Source organism: Ambystoma mexicanum, chromosome 8 (assembly GCF_040938575.1).
Source record: "Ambystoma mexicanum isolate Mex_15411 chromosome 8, UKY_AmexF1_1, whole genome shotgun sequence".
Taxonomy (NCBI): domain Eukaryota; kingdom Metazoa; phylum Chordata; class Amphibia; order Caudata; family Ambystomatidae; genus Ambystoma; species Ambystoma mexicanum.
In genome coordinates this window covers 1,673,308,972-1,673,334,117 of record NC_090929.1, presented here as the reverse complement: position 1 = coordinate 1,673,334,117, position 25,146 = coordinate 1,673,308,972, and the positions used below count along the sequence as shown (strand labels likewise).

General features: G+C 47.5%; 1 protein-coding gene across 1 annotated transcript in view; it reads right to left on the bottom strand.

Annotated features, from left to right (window-relative positions):
• WDR11 (WD repeat domain 11) overlaps window positions 1–25,146 on the bottom strand; it is a 1,001,187-nt gene that overhangs the window by 667,323 nt on the left and 308,718 nt on the right. The window contains exons 10-11 of the mRNA XM_069611952.1: window positions 16,308–16,487; window positions 9,848–9,932 (exon numbers count right to left, since the gene is read on the bottom strand). Coding sequence (XP_069468053.1) covers window positions 9,848–9,932; window positions 16,308–16,487 — 265 coding nt within the window. The remainder of the gene's footprint in view (window positions 1–9,847; window positions 9,933–16,307; window positions 16,488–25,146) is intronic.

The window sequence follows — 25,146 nt, the reverse complement described above, 5'->3', positions numbered from 1 at the left end:
AGTGTACTATATACCTGGGTGTGGATTAGTGACAGAGCATTATACCCCTTAGTGCGGATTAGTGAGCAGGGCACTATACCCCTGGGAGAGTGAGCAGGGGACAATTTATATAGGTGAGGATTAGTGATTAGGGCACTATATCCCTGGGTGCAGATTAGTGGACAGGGCACTATATCCCTAGGTGTGGACTAGTGAGCAGGGCACCCTATCCATAGGTGTGGATTAGTGAGCAGTGTACTATATACCTGGGTGTGGATTAGTGACAGAGCATTATATCCCTTAGTGCGGATTAGTGAGCAGGTCACTATACCCCCAGGAGAGCGAGCAGGGGTCCATATTCATAGGTGCAGATTATTGAGCAGGGCACTATATCCCTAGATTTGGACTAGTGAGCAGGGCACCATATCCATAGGTGTGGATTAGTGAGCAGGGCACTATAACCCTGGGAAAGTGAGCAGGGGACCATTTTTATAGGTGTGGATTAGTGAGTAGGGCACCATATCCATAAGTGTGGATTAGTGAGCAGGGCACCATATGCCTGTGTGCGAATTAGTGTACAGGGCACTATATCCCTAGGTGTGGACTAGTGAGCAGGGCACCATATCCATATGTGTGGATTAGTGAGCAGGGCACTATATCCCTAGGTGCAGATTAGTGGACAGGGCACTATATCCCTAGGTGTGGACTAGTGAGCAGGGCACTATATCCTTGGGTTCAGATTAGTGAGCAGGGCACTATATCCCTAGGTGCACATTAGTGAGCAGGGCACTATATCCCTGGGTGCAGATTAGTGGACAGGGCACTATATCCCTAGGTGTGGACTAGTGAACAGGGCACTATATCCCTGGGTGAAGATTAGTGGAATGGCACTATACCTCTGGGAGAGTGAGCAGGGCAGCATATCCATAGGTGTGGATTAGTGAGTAGGGTACTATATGCCTGGGTGCGGATTAGTGGACAGGGCACTATATCCCTAGGTGTGGACTAGTGAGCAGTGCACCATATCCATAGGTGTGAATTAGTGAGCAGGGCACTATATGCCTGGGTGCAGATTAGCGGACAGGGCACTATATCCCTAGGTGTGGACTAGTGAGCAGGGCACTATATCCCTGGGTGCAGATTAGTGAGAATGGCACTATACCTCTGGGAGAGTGAGCAGGGTACCATATACATAGGTGTGGATTAGTGAGCAGGGCACTATATCCCTAGGTGTGGACTAGTGAGCATGGCACTATACCACTAGGTGTGGACTAGTGAGCAGGGCACCTTATCCATAGGTGTGGATTAGTGAGCAGGGCACCCTATCCATAGGTGTGGATTAGTGAGCAGTGTACTATATACCTGGGTGTGGATTAGTGACAGAGCATTATATCCCTTAGTGCGGATTAGTGAGCAGGGCACTATACCCCCGGGAGAGCGAGCAGGGGTCCATATTCATAGGTGCAGATTAGTGAGCAGGGCACTATATCCCTAGGTTTGGACTAGTGAGCAGGGCACCATATCCATAGGTGTGGATTAGTGAGCAGGGCACTATAACCCTGGGAGAGTGAGCAGGGGACCATTTTTATAGGTGTGGATTAGTGAGTAGGGCACTATATCCCTGGGTGCAGATTAGTGAGAATGGCACTATACCTCTGGGAGAGTGAGCAGGGTACCATATACATAGGTGTGGATTAGTGAGCAGGGCACTATATCCCTAGGTGTGGACTAGTGAGCAGGGCACTATATCCCTGGGTGCAGATTAGTGAGAATGGCACTATACCTCTGGGAGAGTGAGCAGGGTACCATATACATAGGTGTGGATTAGTGAGCAGGGCACTATATCCCTAGGTGTGGACTAGTGAGCATGGCACTATACCACTAGGTGTGGACTAGTGAGCAGGGCACCTTATCCATAGGTGTGGATTAGTGAGCAGGGCACCCTATCCATAGGTGTGGATTAGTGAGCAGTGTACTATATACCTGGGTGTGGATTAGTGACAGAGCATTATATCCCTTAGTGCGGATTAGTGAGCAGGGCACTATACCCCCGGGAGAGCGAGCAGGGGTCCATATTCATAGGTGCAGATTAGTGAGCAGGGCACTATATCCCTAGGTTTGGACTAGTGAGCAGGGCACCATATCCATAGGTGTGGATTAGTGAGCAGGGCACTATAACCCTGGGAGAGTGAGCAGGGGACCATTTTTATAGGTGTGGATTAGTGAGTAGGGCACCATATCCCTAGGTGCAGATTAGTGAGCAGGGCACTATATCCCTGGGTGCAGATTAGTGGACAGGGCACTATATCCCTAGGTGTGGACTAGTGAGCAGGGCACTATATCCCTGGGTGCAGATTAGTGAGAATGGCACTATACCTCTGGGAGAGTGAGCAGGGCACCATATCCATAGGTGTGGATTAGTGAGCAGGGTACTATATGCCTGGGTGCGGATTAGTGGACAGGGCACTACATCGCTGGGTGCAGATTAGTGGACAGGGCACTATATCCCTAAGTGAGCAGGGCTCTATATCCCTGGGTGCAGATTAGTGAGAATGGCACTATACCTCTGGGAGAGTGAGCAGGGTACCATATACATAGGTGTGGATTAGTGAGCAGGGCACTATATCCCTAGGTGTGGATTAGTGAGCAGGGCACTATATCCCTAGGCGTGGACTAGTGAGCATGGCACTATACCACTAGGTGTGGACTAGTGAGCAGGGCACTATATCCCTAGGTGTGGATTAGTGAGCAGGGCACTATACCACTAGGTGTGGACTAGTGAGCAGGGCACTATATCCCTGGGTGCAGATTAGTGAGCATGGCACTATACCCCTGGTCCATAGGTGTGGATTAGTGAGCAGGGCACTATATCCCTAGGTGTGGACTAGTGAGCAGGGCACCATATACATAGGTGTGGATTAGTGAGCAGGGCACTATATCCCTGGGTGCAGATTAGTGAGCATGGCACTATATCCTTGGGTTCAGATTAGTGAGCAGGTCACTATATCCCTAGGTGCAGATTAGTGAACATGGCACTATATCCTTGGGTTCAGATTAGTGAGCATGGCACTATATCCTTGGGTTCAGATTAGTGAGCAGGGCACTATATCCCTAGGTGCAGATTAGTGAGCAGGGCACTATATCCCTGGGTGCAGATTAGTGACCAGGGCACTATATCCCTAGGTGTGGATTAGTGAGCAGGGCACTATATCCTTGGGTGCAGATTAGACGGCAGGGCAGGATGTTCTGGAGCAAAAGTCCCAGGAGAGGGGAATAAGTCAAGGGTAGAAGGCTAGCCCCAGTGAAGGGGGAAGGCCCTAAATCCTGAGAGAGGCGGAGAGGCCTTATGTGGCCCAGATGAACTGATAAAGACTGGATGCTAGAGCGACCTAAGCAGGAGATCTTCCTGTCTGGAACTTTCTAAATGCATTGGTTTGCTGCCCTTTGTTTATAATCCTAAATTCAAGGACTACGTCTCTCAAGAATCTCTATGTTATAGCCTTACTGAATCAACTAATATGCAATAGTCTTATGTTTTACTTTTGTTGAATAAAACCCTTTAAACTTTTTCTGGTGTCAGTAGTTGTGTTTCCTTCGGCCATGTGACAACATAAAATGCATCTCACAGATGTCACAAAAATTCCTTCAAGCCTCAGAGAGAGTAAAAGGGTTTGTACTGAATTTATAATGGAACCTAATGCATCTCTCTGGATATTGTCTAACAGCACCTCCTCCATAACCCAAATGTGTCACCCTCAGTATGCCAACATGCTACATAAACTCGGTTGTCAACCTAAAGGTATGTGGCCTTCTCTAACTGGACTCCCTCCTGGACTTACCAGCTTTCCCCACTCTATCAGTGGTTAGTGATCTGAGGGGTATACGGGTCGGCCTTGCAGACACCCTGCTCGACTTGGTCTCCTCTTACGCTCAATTTCTTCTCTCCACCTCTTTACTTCTCCTTATACTTCTTGTGCGAGACCACCCACATTTACACTCTTCCCTCTTCCCTCTTCTCTTCTGCCCCTTTGATTTTTCCCATACCTTCTGACCTTCATACCTCCTGATGCACAGGGCATGCAGAGCGATCTCTGAACTATATTCCTAATGGCACTGCAATAGTTGCATGGCGAGTTGGGTGTTATAGTCCTGATGGCACTGTGAGATCATATAGCAAGGTTGGCACTGGATGCCCAAATACCTGGTGGTACCATGTGACATGGAGAGCAATCTGGCTGCTTTATCCCTTAGGCATAGTACAAGGTGCTGTGCAAGCAGGGCGCTATATAGCTGATGGCACTTTGAGAGCTGCTGGGCACTATATCCCTGGAGGAACAGTTCAAGAGGTTGCTATATACATGTACATCAATGCAAGCTGGACGCTATATCCCTGAAGAGTGGCAAGGGTGATGGGACCAATATTCCTGGCACTGGGAACTAAGGAAAGACGCCTGCATGGTGCTATATCCTCAAGACTGGGAACTAAGGAAAGAAGCATGTTTGGTGCTAAAACCCTGGGTCAGTCAACTAAGGAAAGAAGCCTGCATTGCGCGAGGTACCTGAGAATGGGAACTAAGGAAAGAAACCTGCTTGGTGATATACTGCTGGGACTGGGAACCATGGAAAGAAGCATACTTGGTGTGATATCCCTGAGACTGGGAACTGGGGGAAGAAGCCTGCATGGTGCTATATCCCTGAGACTGGGAACCATGGAAAGAAGCCTGCTTGGTGTGAAATCCCTGAGAATGGGAACTAAGGAAAGAAGCATGCTATATCCCTAAGACTGGGTCTTGAAGGCAATGACCGAGCCAAGCCAAGGGGAGGCATGGTTTCACAAGTATGACACTACACAATAGGTGCAATTTATAAAACCTTTATTGAAGTTTCTGGGGTTGGAAAAACTCCTACTTTGCCCTATAACTAAGATGGGAATAGTCTCGACCATCAAAAGATGAGCAAAATAGTTCTAGTGGAGTGTCAAATCAGAATGGCCTATACTAACAAAAACCTAATGTCTGCCCTATCTCTTGTACAAAAAGTGTAAAACGGAGAAATGTATGTAAAGGAAAAATGAGTGTTCAAAAGAATAAATGTGGCTGAATCAGTTCTCCTGCCCACATTGGACCACACTGAGTAAGGCAGTCCCTGTAGACAGAATGACACTCTGGCTCGAGGCCCGCCAGGCCTTCCACATTTAAGTCTCTCTTTCAGACTTCCAAATAATGTTTCAACAAAACGTGCACAGAGGTCCCCTTCTGTCGGGCTCAGACCTTTCACAACCAAGTTCACATGGGTCCCCCTCTGTCAGGCTCAGACCTTATGCAGAAATACTTGCAGGGGGCTCCCTCCCCCAAGCTTTTTACACTTTGGGTTTCCCTCAGTCGAGCTCAGACTGCTTTGGGATGTCAAAGACTTTCGAATGTGGGTGGCTCTCTTTACAGACTTCCGAAGGACCACCTAGACTCAAAATTCAAGGTTCAGCTTTTCACTCTCCCCTTCGCTCAGGGTACATTTTTGCTACTTTGTTCTTGCATTTGAATCACTTTATCATTACAAACAATGCACCTTTCACAGAGACTTTCAAGTGGGCTACTTCCTTTCGCCGGAATACTCTGTAACTCAGTATCACTGGTTTCACAGCTGTCCTTACTTCAAAGTTCATTCACAGGTCTGCCATTCTTCACGTCTCACCCACACACGTGGAGCCTTCACTTGCAATATAATGTTGCCACTTCAAACTTTCCTTAACACACACCGTTCTATCAGGTTGCTTGCCAACTCACCGGCTGTATGCGTTTCTTTCTTGGTTTTACAATTTCCAATTCACAAGTCAAGGTTAGTACCACAGGCTTGGCCTCGCCTCCCCAACTCCGGAGGGTCGCTGGCATCCTTGAAACACAATGCAGCCTTCTGATGTGGGATCTGGTCTTCTCCACGTGTCTTTCGCGGCCTGGTGGGGGCAACGACCTTCGGTAGGGAACTCTTGCGGTTTTTGATCCGCTGCTCTCGTCCCTTGATCCGTCGCTCTGCTCCAGTAGGTTTGCCTTTGCCCCGGAAGTTCAGCTTGTACTCGTGTTCCGCCTGGCTCAGAGTGCGTCTCTAGGTTCTGCCTTTTATCCGTGTGAGGAGAGCTTATTGGTATCAGGTGTATGCACTTTGAGACTTGTCCCAATTAGCGGGACATGTCCAGTACGATGTATAAGAGTTAGTCTCGTTACGCTCAGTCACCCTCTTCCTCAGCCCATTGTTTGTGTAAAAAGGTGGGGGGAGGTGTTTGGGACATTAGAGAATCCCCAAAAATAGGATGGGTTCGGTGAACAAAAAATGGGGAATACTGTGTGCCACCATCGGCTGCCTCACCCCCACACTCCGAAGACCCCTAACCCAGATGATCCCCCGCACTGGTCCACCCCCTGGAACTGGATCCAAAAGCGATGGCCGTGTCCTGGCCACCTGGATGACAAGTCCCCGAGGACAGGCGGGTGAGACACCCTTTGGTTTGTCACAACTAGAACCATGGGATTGAAAAGGAAGATGGTTGGTTGTTATACCCATTGCCTTCCTTAGAACCTTATACCTTGCGATTACAATAGTGCAAGAACTGAAGGGCTTACTGAGTTATAGGATATCCAAAGTTCCCATAGTGAATAATATAATTGAATCTATTCTGACTACATCAATACACTTTCGTAGAGTGATACTTTGTTAAGTGTGTTTTGTGATGCCCCACCTACGACACTGATATTCCAAAAGGTGAATTATTGGACATGTTTGATGTGTGTAGTCTAAAAGTGTGACGAATCATCAGGAGTGAAAACCCCTATGGGACAAGGGACGACACTTTGGAAGAAATGCATATCCCAACCTCCCTCATCCTGTAATCCTGCACAGGACACAATAACCCCACACACTTCAATGCATATCAGCAGAAGGGACCATGTAACTTCCCTAAAAAATACTAAGAGGAGGAAGAACATCGAGCACAGGGATGACTAATACTGGGACGAGGAAGAAGTGCAGAGTAATGTGAAATACTCCACCGAACCAGTACAAACACACTAGTGAAGTTGTGTCAAGCAAATCTGAATGGAACATAAAAAGGGAAGAAGGACCTCCTAGAGGGAGAGAACAACCCAGAAGGAAGCAGGAGATTCGAACTCCGCTGGAGGAGCTGGGACTCCAAGAGTACCTAGAGCGGGATGATTGCCCATCAGCAGAGGCACCCCTAACCAATCTGCAGTGGTCAAAGACAGAGAGAAGTAGATGCCTGGGCAACCAGCCGAACGAAAAGGCTGGAGCATGTGGTCAGGCCGAGACATGTAGCCCAGAAGCAGGGAATCGATGTGGAGCCGCTGCAGTCCTTGGTGCAAGCAGAAGGTGGCTACAAAGCCAGGAAGCACCCTCAGATAACCAAAGCTCACCACTAAGCCTTCCGTAGAGGTTGGGGAACCGGGACGGTTGGCGGGAGACCCGGAAGAAGGGAGAGTCACAAATTAAGGGTCTGGCACCTGTGGCGATTTACGTGCCTCCAAGGGAATCTTCATAGTCACAGTACCTGACAGGTTAGTATACCAGGGAAACAGAATCCCAAGAGAAACAAGTGCATGCCTGGGACCCGCATCCACAGAGGTAATCAAGGCCTCCAAGGAGATCTTCATAGTCACAGTAACTGGCAGGCTAGTATACCAGGTGGATAGACTAGCAGAAAGTTAAGTGCGAGTCTCAGACCCACACACACAGAAACCAGCAAAGCCTCCAAAAGAATGATCATAATGCCAACACCTGGCAGGCGAGAATACCAGGTGGACAAAACCCAGCAAGAAGCCAGTGTGAGTCTGGGACCCACAACAGAAGTTAAGGCTTTGACAAAATAACCCTATCCTGAGAGGTGGAAGCACACTACCTTTTCTTACTTAACCTATCTACAGTATCCTGAGAAATATCCAACAGAAGGGAGGCATTCTCTTGGCACTCTAAGAAGCCAAAGCCAGACAAAGTGAAGAGATTCATTTCCTCGATCCCAAGGGCTCAAATTGGAACTTTGTTTTCTTTAAGAACTTTGCATCCTTTGGAATTTTGTTTGCACACTCTGGGCCTTTCTTTTGTTACATCATTTGGATCCTTAATCCACATCTTGAAAAAGAACTATACACTGGGGAAGGCGAGTCTTTCCCTAACGCTATGGTTCTCTTACCCACAGGAACAGTGAATCACTTTCCAGGAGAAGGGAGCCATTCTCAAGGAACAACCACAGTGGTACCAGCTTTAGTTACAGTGTAAGGGACGGAAATAGGTTTTGGACACAGGACCGTGGACTATTTACTTTGGACAGACCTCCTGAAAGAATCCTTATTTTTAGTTGATGCAGGGGAAACCCCTCTTAGTATCAGGGAATGTTCGGTTTCTGCTTTTCTTTTTGATGAATAAAAGTGTACTCCAACCAATATGCCACTCCTGTGTCAGTCTCCTTCTCATGATCTTTAATTCCCAATGAGGGGGGGGCACTTATTTGAGAACAAAGACCCAGAGCCTTCCATCATGCAGGTGAAAGTACATGGTTATTCTATTCACTTCATTTTACACAGCATAAAACCATAAAACCCTAATTTACTAATATTAAATAAACCTTTTGAAAATGAATGCATGCTTTCCAACGATCCATAATCAATAAGAAGATGCCAGCATTTCAAAGACTACTTTCGAAACTATTTAATCAAACCTATCTAGATTACAGTGGCCTACCCTGGGATGAGCAGAGCATGTCGTAACACTGTCAATGTTCTTGCATGTTTCTATTTTGGAAGAATCATCAGGGGCCCGTCCAGCATGAGTCCATATGCCATACCAATGTACTCTATCATGTCGCCCCCTCCCACCTTTCAACCATAGGTTATCATTTCATCTTAAAGAGCATCAACTGGTAATGAGAGGAAGTTCTCCATATTGGGGGTAGTGTGTCAGCTTGCTCTTTCCTTAGGATATAAGGAAACCAATGAGCAGCTGGAATCAAGGGCCCTTGATGACAATATGAGGCTGATGATCTTAGAAAAGTAGTGAGCACTGAATTCCGTGCTGACGCCAAGATAGTCTAACAGGACAATGACCAAAGCCATAACCTGGACCAGATCAAAGCTTATGGGCTCTGTAGGCCTGCAGCCTTGTAGCTTTCACACTGTTCCTCCACTTGGATGCTGTCAGTCCACTGATACCGACTTCAGCATCACAAAGCTTTTCAGTGTAGGCTGGTGGACTGATGCATGCTAGGCACCTGGTACGTTACGCTTCAGTTTAAGGGGATATAATGTGGCACTAGCCTGCAGAGGTGAATTTGGAAGAAGGAAATCAGTGGAGGAGCTTGCGTTTAAACTGGGGCTTCTCAGCACAATGGTCAGTGGAAACACCCAAAGCACCACCGATGGTGCAGCCATGATAATCCTGCTAGCCGAAGCAAACACCCAATAACCCAAACTAGAGCAATCAATATAAGCATAGAAAACACATTGATAAGCTTTTGTAGGTTTTACTTGGTAGAACATAAATCCCAATGTTTAAAGATGTGAAGGCAGGTGCTGTTACCAGTCTTTAGCTTCTCCTCCTAACGCACGTTTTCATGACTTCATCAATCCTCAGGGAGGCTGAGTTTCTGCGTTTTTTCTTGGTAGAACATAAATCCCACTCTGACCACAAAGTAGAGCAACCTTTCAAGATCTCCCAGTATGTTCCACCCGTGAGACATGCCCCAACACATGCCCCAACACCCCTCACACCATGAGGACTCCAAAGCCCTGATATGGAGAGCAAAGACACGTGGCACAGGCTCCTGCAAATCACCACACAAACACAAAAAGAACAGCAATGCAGCACTCACTTGACCTCACAGGAATGGACATTCAACTCCTTGTGGAGCAGCCCGGTAGTGAGGTGGTAGATCAGCACAGAGCCATTGCTGGTACCTGGAACAAATAACAGTGTAAACCATGATAAACCATGTTTTAATGCAGGGCAGGATGCTTAAATATTACTACACAGACCTTAATGCAGATCTTTATATAAAACAAGCCATGAATGTTGCATTAAAATTGGTTCTGTGCAAAATTACACAAACTGATAGACACAAGATTCAGAAATATCATAATTTAAACAATAGTTCAACACATATTCAGTTAGACAGCAATTATCAATGCTAGTCTGTAGATTCGGAGGTTACATTTTCAAAAATGCCAAATATCAATGCCATTAGAGACTCTCTCCAAATGCTTACACTTAACGATTTAGGTATGAATTTTGTAACAAGAAACAAGCATTGATCTTAAAGTTAAGGATATACAATAATGCATCCTTGAATGCTCTTTTATAGCCTTTTGAAAACTGAAGAGCAATGCCCGGAATGTTTTGAATAAAACATAACCACTGGCATTGCATTGGGCAACCGTCCAGACTATCATTTTTTTAGCTTGCTGTACCGCTACAGGTTTGGTCAGACCACATACAAATCAGAACTGCTGAAAAAGACCACACCCTTCCCCATACTAGTACCAGCATCATTGGGCATCATCAGTGAGGATTACCAGGGGTCCATAGCCATACTCTTATGACAATTAATTAAGACAGGCACAAAGGTTTCTCCTTCTGGTCATAAGCATGTACCTTTGCAATGCAGAGTCGTGTTAACAGAGGACTTGGAGTGTTTTTTGAGAATAAGGGGGCTCATTACAACAGGCTTGTAAAGATCCTAGTGCGACAGAGCTTCCAGTAATCCCATTGAGGATTGCCCATGTCAAGGTGAACACAGAATTGCAGGTGCAACTGAAGGCGATGTGGAGCCTAAAGAACAACTCTAAGGCTAATGCTCATTTCTACTGATGGTATTGCAGGTCATCAGCCTCCAAGATTACTGTGCATAGGGCACAGGGTTCCACCTAGCTGAGAAATAACAGGCCCCAGACCTCACGACTGGGTGATATTTACTGCAAGGTCTTGTATCGTGGCATGGAGGTTGACTGATACTGGGAGGATCCGTGGCATGCCCACTCACCCTCTACCATAAGCAGAATTCATTCACAAAGTGCCACTCTGGCCTTTGGGGCACAGCATTGCTACCTTCTTAACAAGGAAGTTACAGGAGAGGGAGTCTCCATTCCAAGTCAGCTGCACTCTGGTAGAAGCTCTGCACTGCAAAGATCTGTTGCCACCCGCATCCTTACACTGATGAACAGGGCTCTCAATGAGAGGATCTGCCGGACAGGCAAGCTATGGATTCTCCTTGGGCAGGCACCCTTGCCTTCCAACAAGGATACTGACTGAGCATGGTGGATCCCCAAGTGTCCATCCCTGGGCAGGCTGTAGAAGTCCTGCAAAGCCAGAGCCAGGTGCATTTGACTGCGATCACCTTCGAAAATAAAATAAAACATTTCTGCTTCTTTCCCAAATACTGGGTTTCTTTGAACAGTTCGAAACATGGTTCATTATAGTACAGAGTACTATTCGTAGCACTCCAAACACCGTCCCAAATCAGAGCACTGACGAGGGGACAACCATTGGCTGTAATGCCTCAGATTGTCATTAAGTGCCCTGCAATTCCACCATGTGAGGCTCAACTACATCAGGTTCTATATGTTCTTTGGGGAACCAGAGTGCATCATGCATAACAAAGAAAGCTCTTTGTGCTAGGGATGGGACACTAATGCTGTGATGTAAGCATCTCACTAAACATTCTACTAAGGAGACATTCACTAGTCTTCCTACTTTCAGCAGCTTGCCGAGGACCTCTCCCACTTTTCAGGATCTTTGGTTCCGTATATGAGGATTCTCTTCTTTAGGCTTCTTGCCACCTTGGGACTTTGCACTAGCTTTTCACGCAGGCACTTTGCAGTTGGGAGCTCTCACACAGATCATGGATTTATTCAGGTTTCACTATGCTCTCTCTCAGACCTTGGCTTTTTTCATCAGGTCTCCCACAGATCGTGGGTTGCTCGACAAGCAGATTACGTCTCTACTAGACCTTGCATTTCTTCAACATTAAATTTGGCTACCACACAAGCCTTGTTATTCTTCAATATTCAACTCTGGTCCCTCTCAGACTGTGGGATTTTTCAACTTTCAACTCTGGTCTTTCCCAGACCCTGGGGTTCATAACATTAAACCTTGTCTCTCAAATACCGTAGGTTTCCACAACATTGAACTTGGTTCTCTCACTAGACCATGGTTTTCTTCTTCAGCATTCAACTTGGGCCTCTACCAAAGCTTGGGTGTCATTTCATTTTTTTTATCTCCACCCCTTGTTCAGGGTCCTTTTCAGGCAGTCGATATTCTGTCACTCTCCCGTCACTGGTTGTTTCCGGGAAAGGAGCTTCTCACTTTAGGCTTTCTTCTCCCTGGGCCAGGACCATAGGATAGCCTAGTCACTTCCTTTCCAGGAGTCGGTACATCTGTAGATCAATATGCTTATTCGGCCATCTCTTGAGTAACTTCTACAGGCTGGCAACCACATGGGCTGCATCCTCTCAGGTATCAGATTTCAGCTTTTAATTTGGTGTGTGTTACTACAACTTGCAGGCAACTAGGCACTCGTGCAAGGCCATCAGTGGAGAACAGCATTAGAACACGTAGGTTTTAACTTTTCAAGAAAGCTAATAGGTTAGTGATATTGAGAATATCAGGCTGAAGCAGATTCCATTTTTTCATGGCATCAAAGGAGCAAGCCTGTCACAGGCCAAAGACATGTCGATAGCGAGGAATGTACGCAGTGTGCCAGAACTAACAGAACAGAGAAGGAATATGTGACGGAACATATTTAAGCATCCTATTCCTGAAAAAAAGAGGGCACTTTCTATAGAATGCTTTGTGTACTAGCATCAAACATTTCAAAGTAATTCTGTCCCTGACAGAAAGCATGTGCAGTTTGTTGCGGACAGCCATTATATGAGCACGTTGTTGGATATTAAAGACAACGCAAACCGTCAGTCACATTTTGGATTTGGGGCATATTTAGAAGTGCCAACATATAGGGAATTGCAACAATCTAGCTTGGATCCTTTACTTGCTCTGGCAATAGTAGAACACTGTGACGCAGAGAGTAGAGAACAGAGCTGGAGAAGCAGCATTGTATAGTTGCAGGAAATAGCTACAGTGTTCATCAGGGGATCGTTGTTAAAGTGGCGTCAGCAATGACATCCAAAGTTCTAACTTTTTGTTAGTTGGGAAGAGGAAAGCCAGAAATGTTTATGTTATGGATACTGGAAGAAAAGGAGGATAGCTGGTTCTCAGGTGATACTAATAGTAGTTCGGTCTTGATAGGGTTTAGATCCAGAATGTTCGCTGCAATCCACTTGTGTATTATGTCAAACACATTCTGGATATTGAGAATATCTGCATGAATATCTTTTCCCATCTTAAAAACGAACAGTCTTGTTGGCACAGTTCTAAAATATAATGCCATTATCACAAAAGAGGTCATGTATTTTAGGTCAATAAGTAGCAGATACAAGCCGGGCCCTTTGGCACTTGGAAATCAACTGTTTCCGTAGAAGAACAAATATGACCTATTTTTGCTCTGAATATCGTACTGGTTATATAACAAGCTAAACACTGGACCGACTTCACTATTTGGACTACTACTTTAATGCGTTTGATTAAGATACTGTGGTCCAGTGTTTCAAACACTGAAGAAAGATCAAAATGCATGAGAAGACCAGAGTCCTCATCATTGATGATTTTTAGTAGTGCATTTAATATCAATCAAGGCGAGTTTGGTGCCCCAGTCTGACGATCACTCAACAGATTATAATCCTCTACATAGTTACTCAATTGTACAGAGGCTGCCTTGTCGAACGCTTTCAATATAAATGGCACATTAGTGAAATGTGTGTAACTATGACAAACTTGCTGGTCAAGGTTATATTTCTTTAATATTGGAGTGACATAGGCCTGTTTTACTGCAATTGGCACTCACGCATTATTAAATGAAGAATTTATTAAAGAAGTGTTAACTGGACTCCAATATTTATCAGTATTTATCTGGCTATTCTTGGAAAAACAAGGGTCAGCAGGATAAATCGTTGGTTTAAGTGAAAAGATGATGAAAGATGAGACTTTTGTAAAACAGAAGGAAGGACACGGAGGGGAAACTGAGGTGGCTGTATGGCTAGCTTGAATAACAGATGGATCCAAGTCTAATATTATTAATGTGAAAGGCAGATCATCCTGTGTATCCCGGGAGGATCTGGAGCTGGGACTGCATCCTTCCAGCCCGTCTCTTTCTCTCTCCTGGTTTCCCCCGTCATTTCTCCTAGTCCGCCTTTCATAATGACCTCTGGGATTGGGGTGTTTGAAACAGCTATTAGGTTAGCTAGGTCAATTGTGGTTTATTGTCTCAGTATTAGTAGGGTTCCATGTGTGTACTTCCCATAACAAATATTTGAATCTCTGCTCTGGATTCTTGTTACAGGGATTAATTGGGAGGTATTGTCCATCTGTTTATTCCATGTCTACAAATGGAGGTTGCATCATTGCCATCATCACAGTGGCATCCACAGTCTTCCCACATTCAGGAAGCTGACCCACGGTGTCTTGCTGCAGGTCTTTCCAACCACAGGAATATGTTTCTGCAAACTCCTATTCATGTATGCTCAAGAACATGTTGGTATTCTCTTTGCAGGCTTTGCCCTGGTGTTCGCCAATAGCAAGCGAGTCTGTGAAATGGAATGACATTTCTTCAGTATTAGAAATGGGTTTTGTTGTCAGGAATTGAAATGTTACGGCTCTAATTTAGCTCCCTATACCAACATAGTACCAGGCAAGATGGTCCGGTCCATTCGTATGGGGGCATTCTTAAACAATCCATGATGGTATAGTTTAAGGGTGTGCAACCCCTGAGATCTGCGCACGACTGTGGGTATGTTACCATGCGTTGGTGAAGCTGGAAAGCCAGAGGGACCCCACTCCAACGACCCTCTGGAAGTTACATTGTGTATGGCCAAACCGATTCTGTCCCCAGCGGCTCACAACCTCCGACCGCAAGTAGTAGAATATGGGAAATTCATTCAACTCACCACACTACCCATCAGGCATGCAGTAGCAACCAACTACAGGTGGGTCCAGTGGCAGAGTCTTATACGTCTGGGATTCAACGGTCTGCTTGAACTCTCTGGTGCCTCGCAGGATAGTTCACACTGAAGACGATTGCTAGTTGTCCAAGTAGGTTGGGGGTTTCCTAAACTCCTGGAGCTTTTCATAGCCACAACACCCCACTACTTTTTGGAATTATACTTCTATCGCCCAGTGACACATCCAAGACTGGCTCCATGACCAAAACCTACTCTGTATATGCCCCAGTCAAGTTTTTAAATTAAGCCTTCTTCCAACTTTTATCCAGACACTAAGAAAAGTGCCAGTAACAAGACATCTTCCTATTCTACACATCAAACTGTCAAACATGCGCATCAATAGTTGCCCCTGCCTTCCTAACGCTATCGGTGTGCCCCTGCCTTCCTAACGCTATCGGTGTGCCCCTGCCTTCCTAACGCTATCGGTGTGCCCCTGCCTTCCTAACGCTATCGGTGTGCCCCTGCCTTCCTAACGCTATCGGTGTGCCCCTGCCTTCCTAACGCTATCGGTGTGCCCCTGCCTTCCTAACGCTATCGGTGTGCCCCTGCCTTCCTAACGCTATCGGTGTGCCCCTGCCTTCCTAACGCTATCGGTGTGCCCCTGCCTTCCTAACGCTATCGGTGTGCCCCTGCCTTCCTAACGCTATCGGTGTGCCCCTGCCTTCCTAACGCTATCGGTGTGCCCCTGCCTTCCTAACGCTATCGGTGTGCCCCTGCCTTGGAGTTTTTGCCATAGGAAGAGCCATATTTATTTTAAGTGAAAGATTGCTCTGTAGTCAGCATTTGAGCTTGTCAGTGGTTATATGGTCTAGATCAGTCATGACTTTACATGGTGACTAATGGCCTAATTAGTTATTAATGCCAAATCTTTATTAAAACTTGACAGCGAAGCGGTTGGGCAGCAAATATTAGTTCTCACGATATAATGTTGCATGTAAACAGACAATTAACACCCTGTCCAATTAGGAATGGGCTGCAATAGTTTGTGACATTCATTAGGTACATCATGAACATTTCATTGGATGCCCCTCATTATATCAGACTGATCCAAATTGGTCTGGGGGGCCATACAAATTGACAAATACATTTAAAAGATCAGAAAGGTAATGGCACAGGCTAAGAGTGCATTAAAACACCAACCCCACCCGGGTACATCCAGTCAGGGCTAGACCTGTGCCCCTGCATTTTAGCAAAGCCCCATGCTCTGTTGCCCAGTGGACTTACCCACGGCCACCAGAGGCTGGTACTGCTTGAGATTCTTGGTGGTCAGCGGGGGGCACATGCGCACAGCAAAGTTGGGTAAAGGTAACCCTGACAGGAGGCCGGTCAGAAGAAACTTAAGGTGGACTTCCGGCATGACCGGTGCCTTCAGATGCTCCTCCCCCATCTGCATGCTCTGCCCCGCTGTAAAAAAAGAGACAACCATTATTTCAGCGGGAGGACGCCGGCAATCGATGCTTGGATTCATAAAGTAACAGCCATATGATTGCGCACGCCGAACATTCATTTCTAAACCACCTCTCTCGAGCACTACAACATGTTCATGTGGATGCAATGGCCTCTCAGGGACAGGGTGAACCCTCCCTGAACTCTAGCGTCACACTGGAGTAGTGAAACACAATGACAGATTGTGTGAATTACAAACACATTTTCACATGCCTTCCTCCCCCCACTGAGGATTTAATTAACATTTTTAAAAGTAAAAACCAATTACTTTGAGACAAATAAAATTAAAAGAGAAACTGAATCAGTATTAACACAATATAACTAGCCTTTAAAATATAAATGTGAAACACCGACAGTCAAGCTTTTGGTGCTATTTGTAATCATCAGAATAGTTAAACAATTTTTTAAATGTTTTTAACTGCTTCAGGGGTACTTGATTTCACATTTTTCAAATTCAATATTGTTCAAAGTAGAAATTGCAACAACAGCAAAAGCAAAAAAGGTTCTCACAAATTCTAAATTGTACTCTTTAGTAGGAGTTATTAATTTTTTACACCATCTTCCCATTTTCTTTGGCAAATCAGAAAGGATGCAACAAGACCTATTTCATTGTGCACGGACGATCCAAGAAACAAGGTAAATCCAAACTAGATTTTCAAGATTCTGCTATCATATATCCTCCCAGATCTACCGCAAAGCTGTGGGGGAAGCTGGGGATCTACTGTAAAAGGCTGCATCTTGGTGCTACATTTTTGGGTATCCTACAGGGCATTTGTGTTCATTCTGTGCTTTCTTACACAGCTATACTGAGTGCACTGTGTACCCTGGGGGATGTTGCTGGACTAACACACAAGCACTTTTGTTATCCGCCACTGTTCTGAGGGTACACAGTGCTCGGGAGGTTGAACATGGGACTCCTGCAGTGCCTGTGCATTAGGCTGTGCTTCGCGCTCTTGCCTCTGAGATGGGGACCAAAAACTGCTTGCCCAGCTCAAGAAGGGCCATAAGTGGCAATCCCACATCTGGAAACAGGGCCACACACTGCAGTCCCACAGCCCTGGACAGGCTTACAGACAGTGCAGTTCCATAGCACACCATGCAGATAGACTTATTCCATGAGGCTGATCACACTCACAGGCATGCATATCTTCAGTCCAAACTTAAGGTATGCCCTTCCCAGCCTCTGCAGTCCCAGCATATCAAAACCAAATGTACACTCAGGTGGCCACACTTACTTTAGCATATGGGGCATGGAAGGGGAAGGAAAAAGCCATGGAAATGTCAATGTATGGTGGGAGGGCCACATGGCCCACACACAGGGGGAGATGAGCACAGGTACGCCAGGAACTAGAGGAAGGTGAGGCACGAGAAGGACAACCCACAGAGGCGAGTGGACATCAAGCGGAGAGCTGGATAATGGAAGAGGGAGCTTGTAGGGAGGGAGTAACTGATCTTCAATCAAGAGGGAAGCGCATACAAAAAGTGCGTGCTCGTGGGTCAAGAAAAATGTTTAAATAAGGTTCTAAAACACCCAATAAATTATGCTTGTGTTAAAGGTAAGTGAGAGAATCATAACTACGAAAACTATCCATAGTGCAACACCAGTCCAGTTGAAAACTCCTTCAGGTCAAGAGAACATAAATTCAATTCCAACAACAATTTATCACAAAACTCACAAAAGGAGACACTTGTTGCTTCACTTCTAGATCTAATTGCTCGCTCAAGATCCTTATACATTGTATTTATCGGCCGGACCAATAAACAATAGTGCAGCTGCAGACACTTCCATTTTCCCTAATCATAATTCAGCCAATTCATAGCCAATAGCCACTGATGCAACCACGTTCAGAATGCGCAGTACCTTTCGCCAAATCAGGCTTTCTAATTTAGGAAGGGTGTGACGCATACCAAAACTGCATGGTCTCCATTCCATAGGTCAAGGAAGGAACCACCTTAGCCACATAATACTTCAGCAGGGGACTATTGAACATGCACAATATTTTAAAAGAATACAAGCCATCTGAGAAGCCAAGTCCAAGGCCTTATGTAATAATCAATCATTAATACGTTGTCTAATTGGCCTGCTTACGATGGGAAAGCCTAAATATATCATTATCTACGGATTCTAAATCATCACTTATATTCCATCTAAAAACGGTATTCCATTTACTAGATGAGAATTGAAGGATTTTTCCTGTGTTAATCGTGGACTTGTTCACACACGCATATTTAGAGAAGCTAGTAAGCAAAGTTTCAAGCCAACAGGTGTCCCATCAATACATAAAAAGTCGTCGGCATATGCACGCCAAATTAAGCTACATAAACCCAGTCTTGGCGGGGAAAGAAAAGCTTGCTCTATAGTTTCACCAAGATCGGATATGTATAAATGAAAGAGGCAGGGGCTAAAATACACCCCTGCCTCAACCCAGATCTAGTACAAAGATTTTGGGACAAGCACCATGTATGATTTAAACAAACTTGGATGTTCGAGTGCTCATGAAGACCCATAATTAGTTTCAAGAGCCCTAAGGTATTTCCCAGGCATTTAACTTACCCCAAAGATGGTTTTGATCCATTGTGTCAAAGGCAGATGTTAAATAAATTGTGGCTAAATATATCGAATCATATTGTTTGCTTCTTGCCTGCCCCTGTAAACGCCCTGGAAGGAAACTATTTAGGTTGGAACTGTGTAGTTTACGAAAGACAGTTTGGGTGTTGTGTTGGTAGGTATAAAAACCCCAATTTTCCAAATGCTAGAGCAAGATAGAGGCAAAACCTTACTCTCTGCGTCTAGAATTGTTATTGGACGATAGTTCTTGGGGTTTGTTTTCTCTCCCTTTTTAAAGACTGGAACTATATATGAAGATCACCAAGACAAAGGAAATGTTTCATTCATTATAGTGGCCCACATGGGTGGGTTGCCCTTAAATAAAAGATTTAAGAACTGATTTGGCCCTGGAGGCTGGGAATTTCTAGCATGCTTGATCACCTTGAAAACAGTTTCCTGATCAAAATCGAAGATCCAAGGGGCTTCTCTGGATTCCAGGCAATGACAATGTGAAACAGCATCTTTGCTTACAGAAGAATAAAGTTTACCAAAATGGCTGACCAATCAGCTTCCACCACAGCATTTGTACAACATTCTGTGGAAGACTAACAGAATTGACCAATCGCCAAAAATGTCCAACATCTGACTTAGCCAGGGTGTCCAACGTTGCTTCAGCACTTGTTGCACAAGGCGTAGCCTCTGCCTCTTACACCAATACTTAAATGCTTGCTTAAACTATTATTGATCTGGTTAAATTTCTCATCTGAATCAGATTCCTAGTTCAGCGTATCCCTTATTGCAAGCCTAAATTCCCTTTTCTTGGTGGCAACTAAAGGATCATAAATGTGTGTGAATTTACAACACCCAGTCGATGATAATTCCCCCAAAGGCTTCCTTTTAAAAACATTGTTAATAGACTGGGTAAAAAATCTGTCATAATAATCAAAGTTAAAAGTACTAAGCTTCCATGCATAGGAAGTCTCCTGCATTATAGCACCAGGTTTTAAGTTAAGACAATTTATTTACTGTACCAACATTCAAACTTGCCCTTGTTACAGAGCAGCTAATCTGCAAATCTGTAAAAGCGCTTTCCAGGCTAGCTTTCATCAGCATTGCAAAAGTTACAGAAATAATAAAGTGGTCACTCAAGATGGTGGGAAGCACCTTCAACTAAGTGTTTCACATAAAAATAAAAAATAAAACTGTAAAAACATAATCAAGCACAGATTTACTATTACCTCTCTGCCAAGTAGGCTGGCTTGGTAAATCCCCTGGCACTGACCCATTCAACATCCCCGAGTCCAATCAATGCAAAACGGGAAGCCCACTTATGCCCCAAACCTTGTTTCCGAGTAGTGTGGCTCACACTAGACAAGCTTAAAATGACATTTTCACCCTCAAAAATCAGGGGACAAGTGGCATTCAGATCACCAACAAGTATTGACCCACTGACAGTTATGCCCATCCAATCAACAATAAAATCAATTAGAATGTTCAAAAAAGTATCAAATTTGCAAATTCCTGTGTGCCAATATAAATGAATCATCAAAACATGTTTGCTTTCAGTCTTGGTATGGATAAAGTACAATGTGAAGTCCATAAACAATTTCGTAACAGTCAGGAGCCCTCCCAATGGTCTACCAACCTGGCCTCTAGTTGCAGGCTAAAAGCAAACATAACCACTCAACAAGGAACAAGTTACTTACCTGTAACTGTTGTTCTCCAGCATGGGTCTGGCATGGATTCACATGCTCATGAATATTCCCCGTCGTCAGGCTGGGAATCCTCGGTAAAGAAAAAACCAGTATCAGTTTCGTTTCTGATCTGTCTTTCGTAGTAATAACCAATCACTGGTCTCTGCGTCATACTGACCACAGCCAATGACTGCCCTCTACCTAAGCACCGCCTCTGGCAGCCATCTTCAGATTTGGAAGCACGTGAAGTGGCAGTATGATCAAGTGAAGAGCCGCAGAGGGGTAGGCGGGAGGGTTCGCATGTGAATCCATGCCAGACCCATGCTGGAGAACAACAGTTACAGGTAAGTAACTTCTTCCTTCTCCAGCATGGGGTCTGGCATGGATTCACATGCTCATGAATAAAGAATACATAGCAGTACACACATGCACAACCACGGGAGGTGGCAAAGGCTCAACATTAAGCATTACATCAAACTCAACATTAAGCATCTTACCTCCTCACCAGGCTCACCTCAGGCGAACAGGTTGCGCAGCACTGCTTGGCCGACCTTGGACTCCTCCCTGGAATCCCGGTCGACGCAGTAGAATTTCGTGAAGGTGTGCGTCGACCTCCACGTAGCAGCCCTGCATATGTCCAGCAGGGGCACACCAGATAGGAACGCCGTGGTAGCTGCGATCGCTCTGGTGGAATGGGCTCTCGGACGGCCAGGCAGCGGTCGGTTTGCCAACCGGTGACAGTACATGATACAGTCGGAGAGCCATCGGGAAATGGAAGCCTTCGAGAGAGCCTTCCCCTGATTGACAGGTCCAAAGTTCACAAAGAGTTGTGACGTCTTCCGAAAACACTTCGTGCGGTCTACGTAGAACTTCAGCGCTCTAGCCACATCCAGCGAGTGCAAAGTCCTCTCAGCCGGCGACGAAGGCGACGGGAAGAACACAGGCAACACCAAGGGTTCGTTGAGATGGAAGTCCGACGGTACCTTGGGCATGAAGGAGGGGTGCGTCCTGAGCACTACCCTCGTGTCGTGAAAAGTCAAGTACGGGGCCTTGCAGGAAAGGGCCTGGATCTCCCCCACTCGTCGTGCGGAGGTGATGGCCACAAGAAACTCTGTTTTCCACGACAGAAATTTCAACGGAGCCGAGTGCAGAGGCTCGAACGGAGGTCCCATGAGCTTGGTCAGCACCACGTTGAGCTCCCACGCCGGGGCCGGAGCCTTCACCGGCGGGAACGATCTGAACAGTCCCTTCATGAACTCTTTCACCAGACGATGAGACCACAAGGACGTCCGCCCCGTGGTTCTGGTGTATCGGGAGATCGCAGCAAGATGAATCTTGATGGACGCGTGTGCCAGTCCAGCTTTGGCCAGCGTCAGCAGGTACGGCAGTACTTGGGGAGCCGTAATCCGTAGAGGGTTAATCTTCTGTGCGTGGCACCAGACAGAGAACCTCTTCCATTTGTGTCCGTAGCATTTAAGAGTCGAGAACGCCCTGGCCTTTGCAAGAACCTCTCTGCAGTCGGCCGGTATGTCGTATCCTCCAAACTCTAGCGCTGCAGGAGCCAGGCCTGCAAGTTCAGCGATTGCGCCTCCTTCCCTGGAGAGTAGATCCGCGTCCACCGGCAGCTTGATTGGCGGGGACGCTGACAAGTCCAGAAGGTCCGGGAACCATATCTGCCTCGGCCACGCAGGTGCGACGAGGATCATCCTGCACCGTGACCTCTTGAGCTGGTTGACGAGCCGAATTAGCAGTGGCAAAGGAGGGAACGCGTAGAGGAACAGGCCCTCCCAGGGGAACGAGAAAGCATCGCCCATGCTCCTCGCCTGGGGAAACCTGCTGGCGAACCTCAGGCACTTGGAGTTTGTCGCCGTCGCGAACAGGTCGATCTGGGGTGTGCCCCACCGTCGGAAGAGGCGATCCACTAGATCCTGCCGTAGCTCCCACTCGTGGCACGAGCGCAGCTCCCTGCTGAGCGAGTCGGCGATGGTGTTCTTTATCCCTGCCAGATGAAACGGCACCAAAAATATCCTTTGGGCGACGGCCCAATGCCACAGGTCCTGCGCCTCCTTGGACAGTGCTGGGGACCTGGTTCCGCCCTGTTTCCTGATGTAAAACATGGTGGTGGTGTTGTCGGTGAAGATCCTCACCACCTTGCCCTTGAGGGATGGAAGGAAGCACCTGTGGGCCCAAAACACTGCACGGAGCTCCAGGACGTTGATATGTAGGGATTTCTCCGTCGGGAGCCAAAGGCCTCTTGCGTGCAGATTTTCGGTGTGCGCTCCCCACCCTTCCAGGGAGGCATCCGTGGTCACTGTCTCCTGGTGGGCTGGGGCCTGGAAGTCCATGCCCGCCGTCAGATGCGCGCGGGTGCCCCACCACCGGATCGCTCGTCGAGTGTGATCCTTTCCTCGAAGCTGCCCGTCGTTTGGATCCAGCGCGCGTCCAGGAACTCCTGCAACGGGCGCATCCGGAGCCTGTACATGGGAATGAGGTAGATGCAGGAAGACATCATTCCGAGGAGGGACTTGATGGACCTCACCTTGGCCGCGTCGGCCACCAACATCCGCTGCACCTTGCCCAGGATGGTCCTGGTCCTCTCCTCCGACGGGGAGGCCAGAAGGGACACTGTGTTGAGCCTCGCTCCCAGAAACAGAGCGTCTTGCACGGGTACCAGGTGGGATTTGGCGTAGTTCACGGAGAATCCCAAGTCCGTGAGAAGTTGGACGGTCCTTGCCGTGTGAACCACGGCGAGCTCCCTCTCCTTGGCTCGGATGAGCCAGTCGTCCAGGTAGGGGTAGACGTGGATCCCTTCGCGGCGCAGCTGCGCCGCCACCGGTGCGAGGCACTTGGTGAACACCCTGGGTGCCGACCGTAGTCCGAAGGGGAGGGCTTTGAACTGGTAATGACGCCCTTGGACCACAAACCTGAGGAATTTTCGGTGCCCCTTTAGGATGGGAATATGGAAGTAGGCATCCTCCAAATCCAACGACGACAGGAAGTCTCCTTCCTCCAGCTGAAGTTGAGGGACGTGAAGTTCTTTCCTGGCCACGGGGGGGACGCGCGGACACCTTCTTTGAAACTGGAGCGCGTGGCCCCGGGCCAAGGCATCCAGCACCCAACGGTCGGTGGAGATGGACTCCCACACGCTGACGAAGCCCGCCAGCCGGCCTCCCACCGGGGTGCTTCGGTGGGGGCCCGACCCCACGGCCGGTTCAATCCTGCTTCGACGAGGCTTTGCCGCCTTGACCTCCTTGGCGACGACGGTCCTCTGTAGGCCTCCTGAGACGAGCGGGCCGCTTGACGGTAGGTGGAGAAACCGCCGCCGGAACCTTTGGAGGCGCCCTTGCCTCCGCTGCTCCGAAAGGGCGTCCGTTGCAGAACTCCAAGGGCCCGGGCCATCTCGGTGTCCGCTTTAATGGCCTGAAGGGAATCGTCCACTGTTTTCCCAAACAGGTTGTTCCCATCGAAGGGCATGTCCAGGACTCTGGTCTGAACGTCTTGACGGAAGTCCGTAGCCTTCAGCCATCCACGCCGCCTAAGGCAAACGCTGTTGCCCAACTGGCGGAACCCAGTGTCGGCGATGTCCGTTGCAACGGTAATGGCGTGGTCCGAAGCCACCTCACCTTCCTGCAGGATCTCCAGGGCCTCTGCCCTCTTGTCGTCCGGCAAGAAGTCCAGCAGGGGAGCTATCTTGTACCAGAGCTCCCTGTCATAGCGGGCCACGATAGCCAAGGCGTTGGCCGCTTTAATCGTCGTCGCTGCAGACGAGATGACTCTGCGTCCCATAGCGTCCAATTTCTTTCCCTCGCCGTCCGGTGGGGAAGTCGATGTGGAGGCCGCACCCCCCCCGCTTTTTTCCTGGCCGCCGCGGAGACGACGGAGTCCGGGGTAGGCTGCGCCCGGAGGCACAGGGGGGCCGTGTCCGGGACCCGGTACTTTTTCTCGTACCGGTCTCTTCTAGATGGCGTCGTGGAAGGGTTCTTGAGGAGGGTGAGGCCCTCATCCCAAATGTCGTCCAATAGAGGCACTGCGAGGACCGTCTTCCTCTTGGCCTGGCGCCGCTGATAAAGGAAACCTTCCTTCTTCTTCTCCTCAGGGCAGAGTTGGAAAAGCTCGGATGCCCTGGTGATCATGGAGTGGAACGATCCAATCTCGTCGGGCGGAGAAGCCCTGGTGGGAGGCGACGACGGTACATCCTCGTCGTATACCTCGTCGTCCGTACCCGTCGCTGCCGTGTCAGTCCCCGTATCATCCCCTCGGGTGAACGGGGAGGAGGGCTGGAAGGGGCGCGACGGCTGAAAAGGAGGCGGAGGGTGGATCCTTCTTTTCTTGGCAGGGGGAACACCAGAAGGTCCCGGTTCTGGGTCCCCCGACG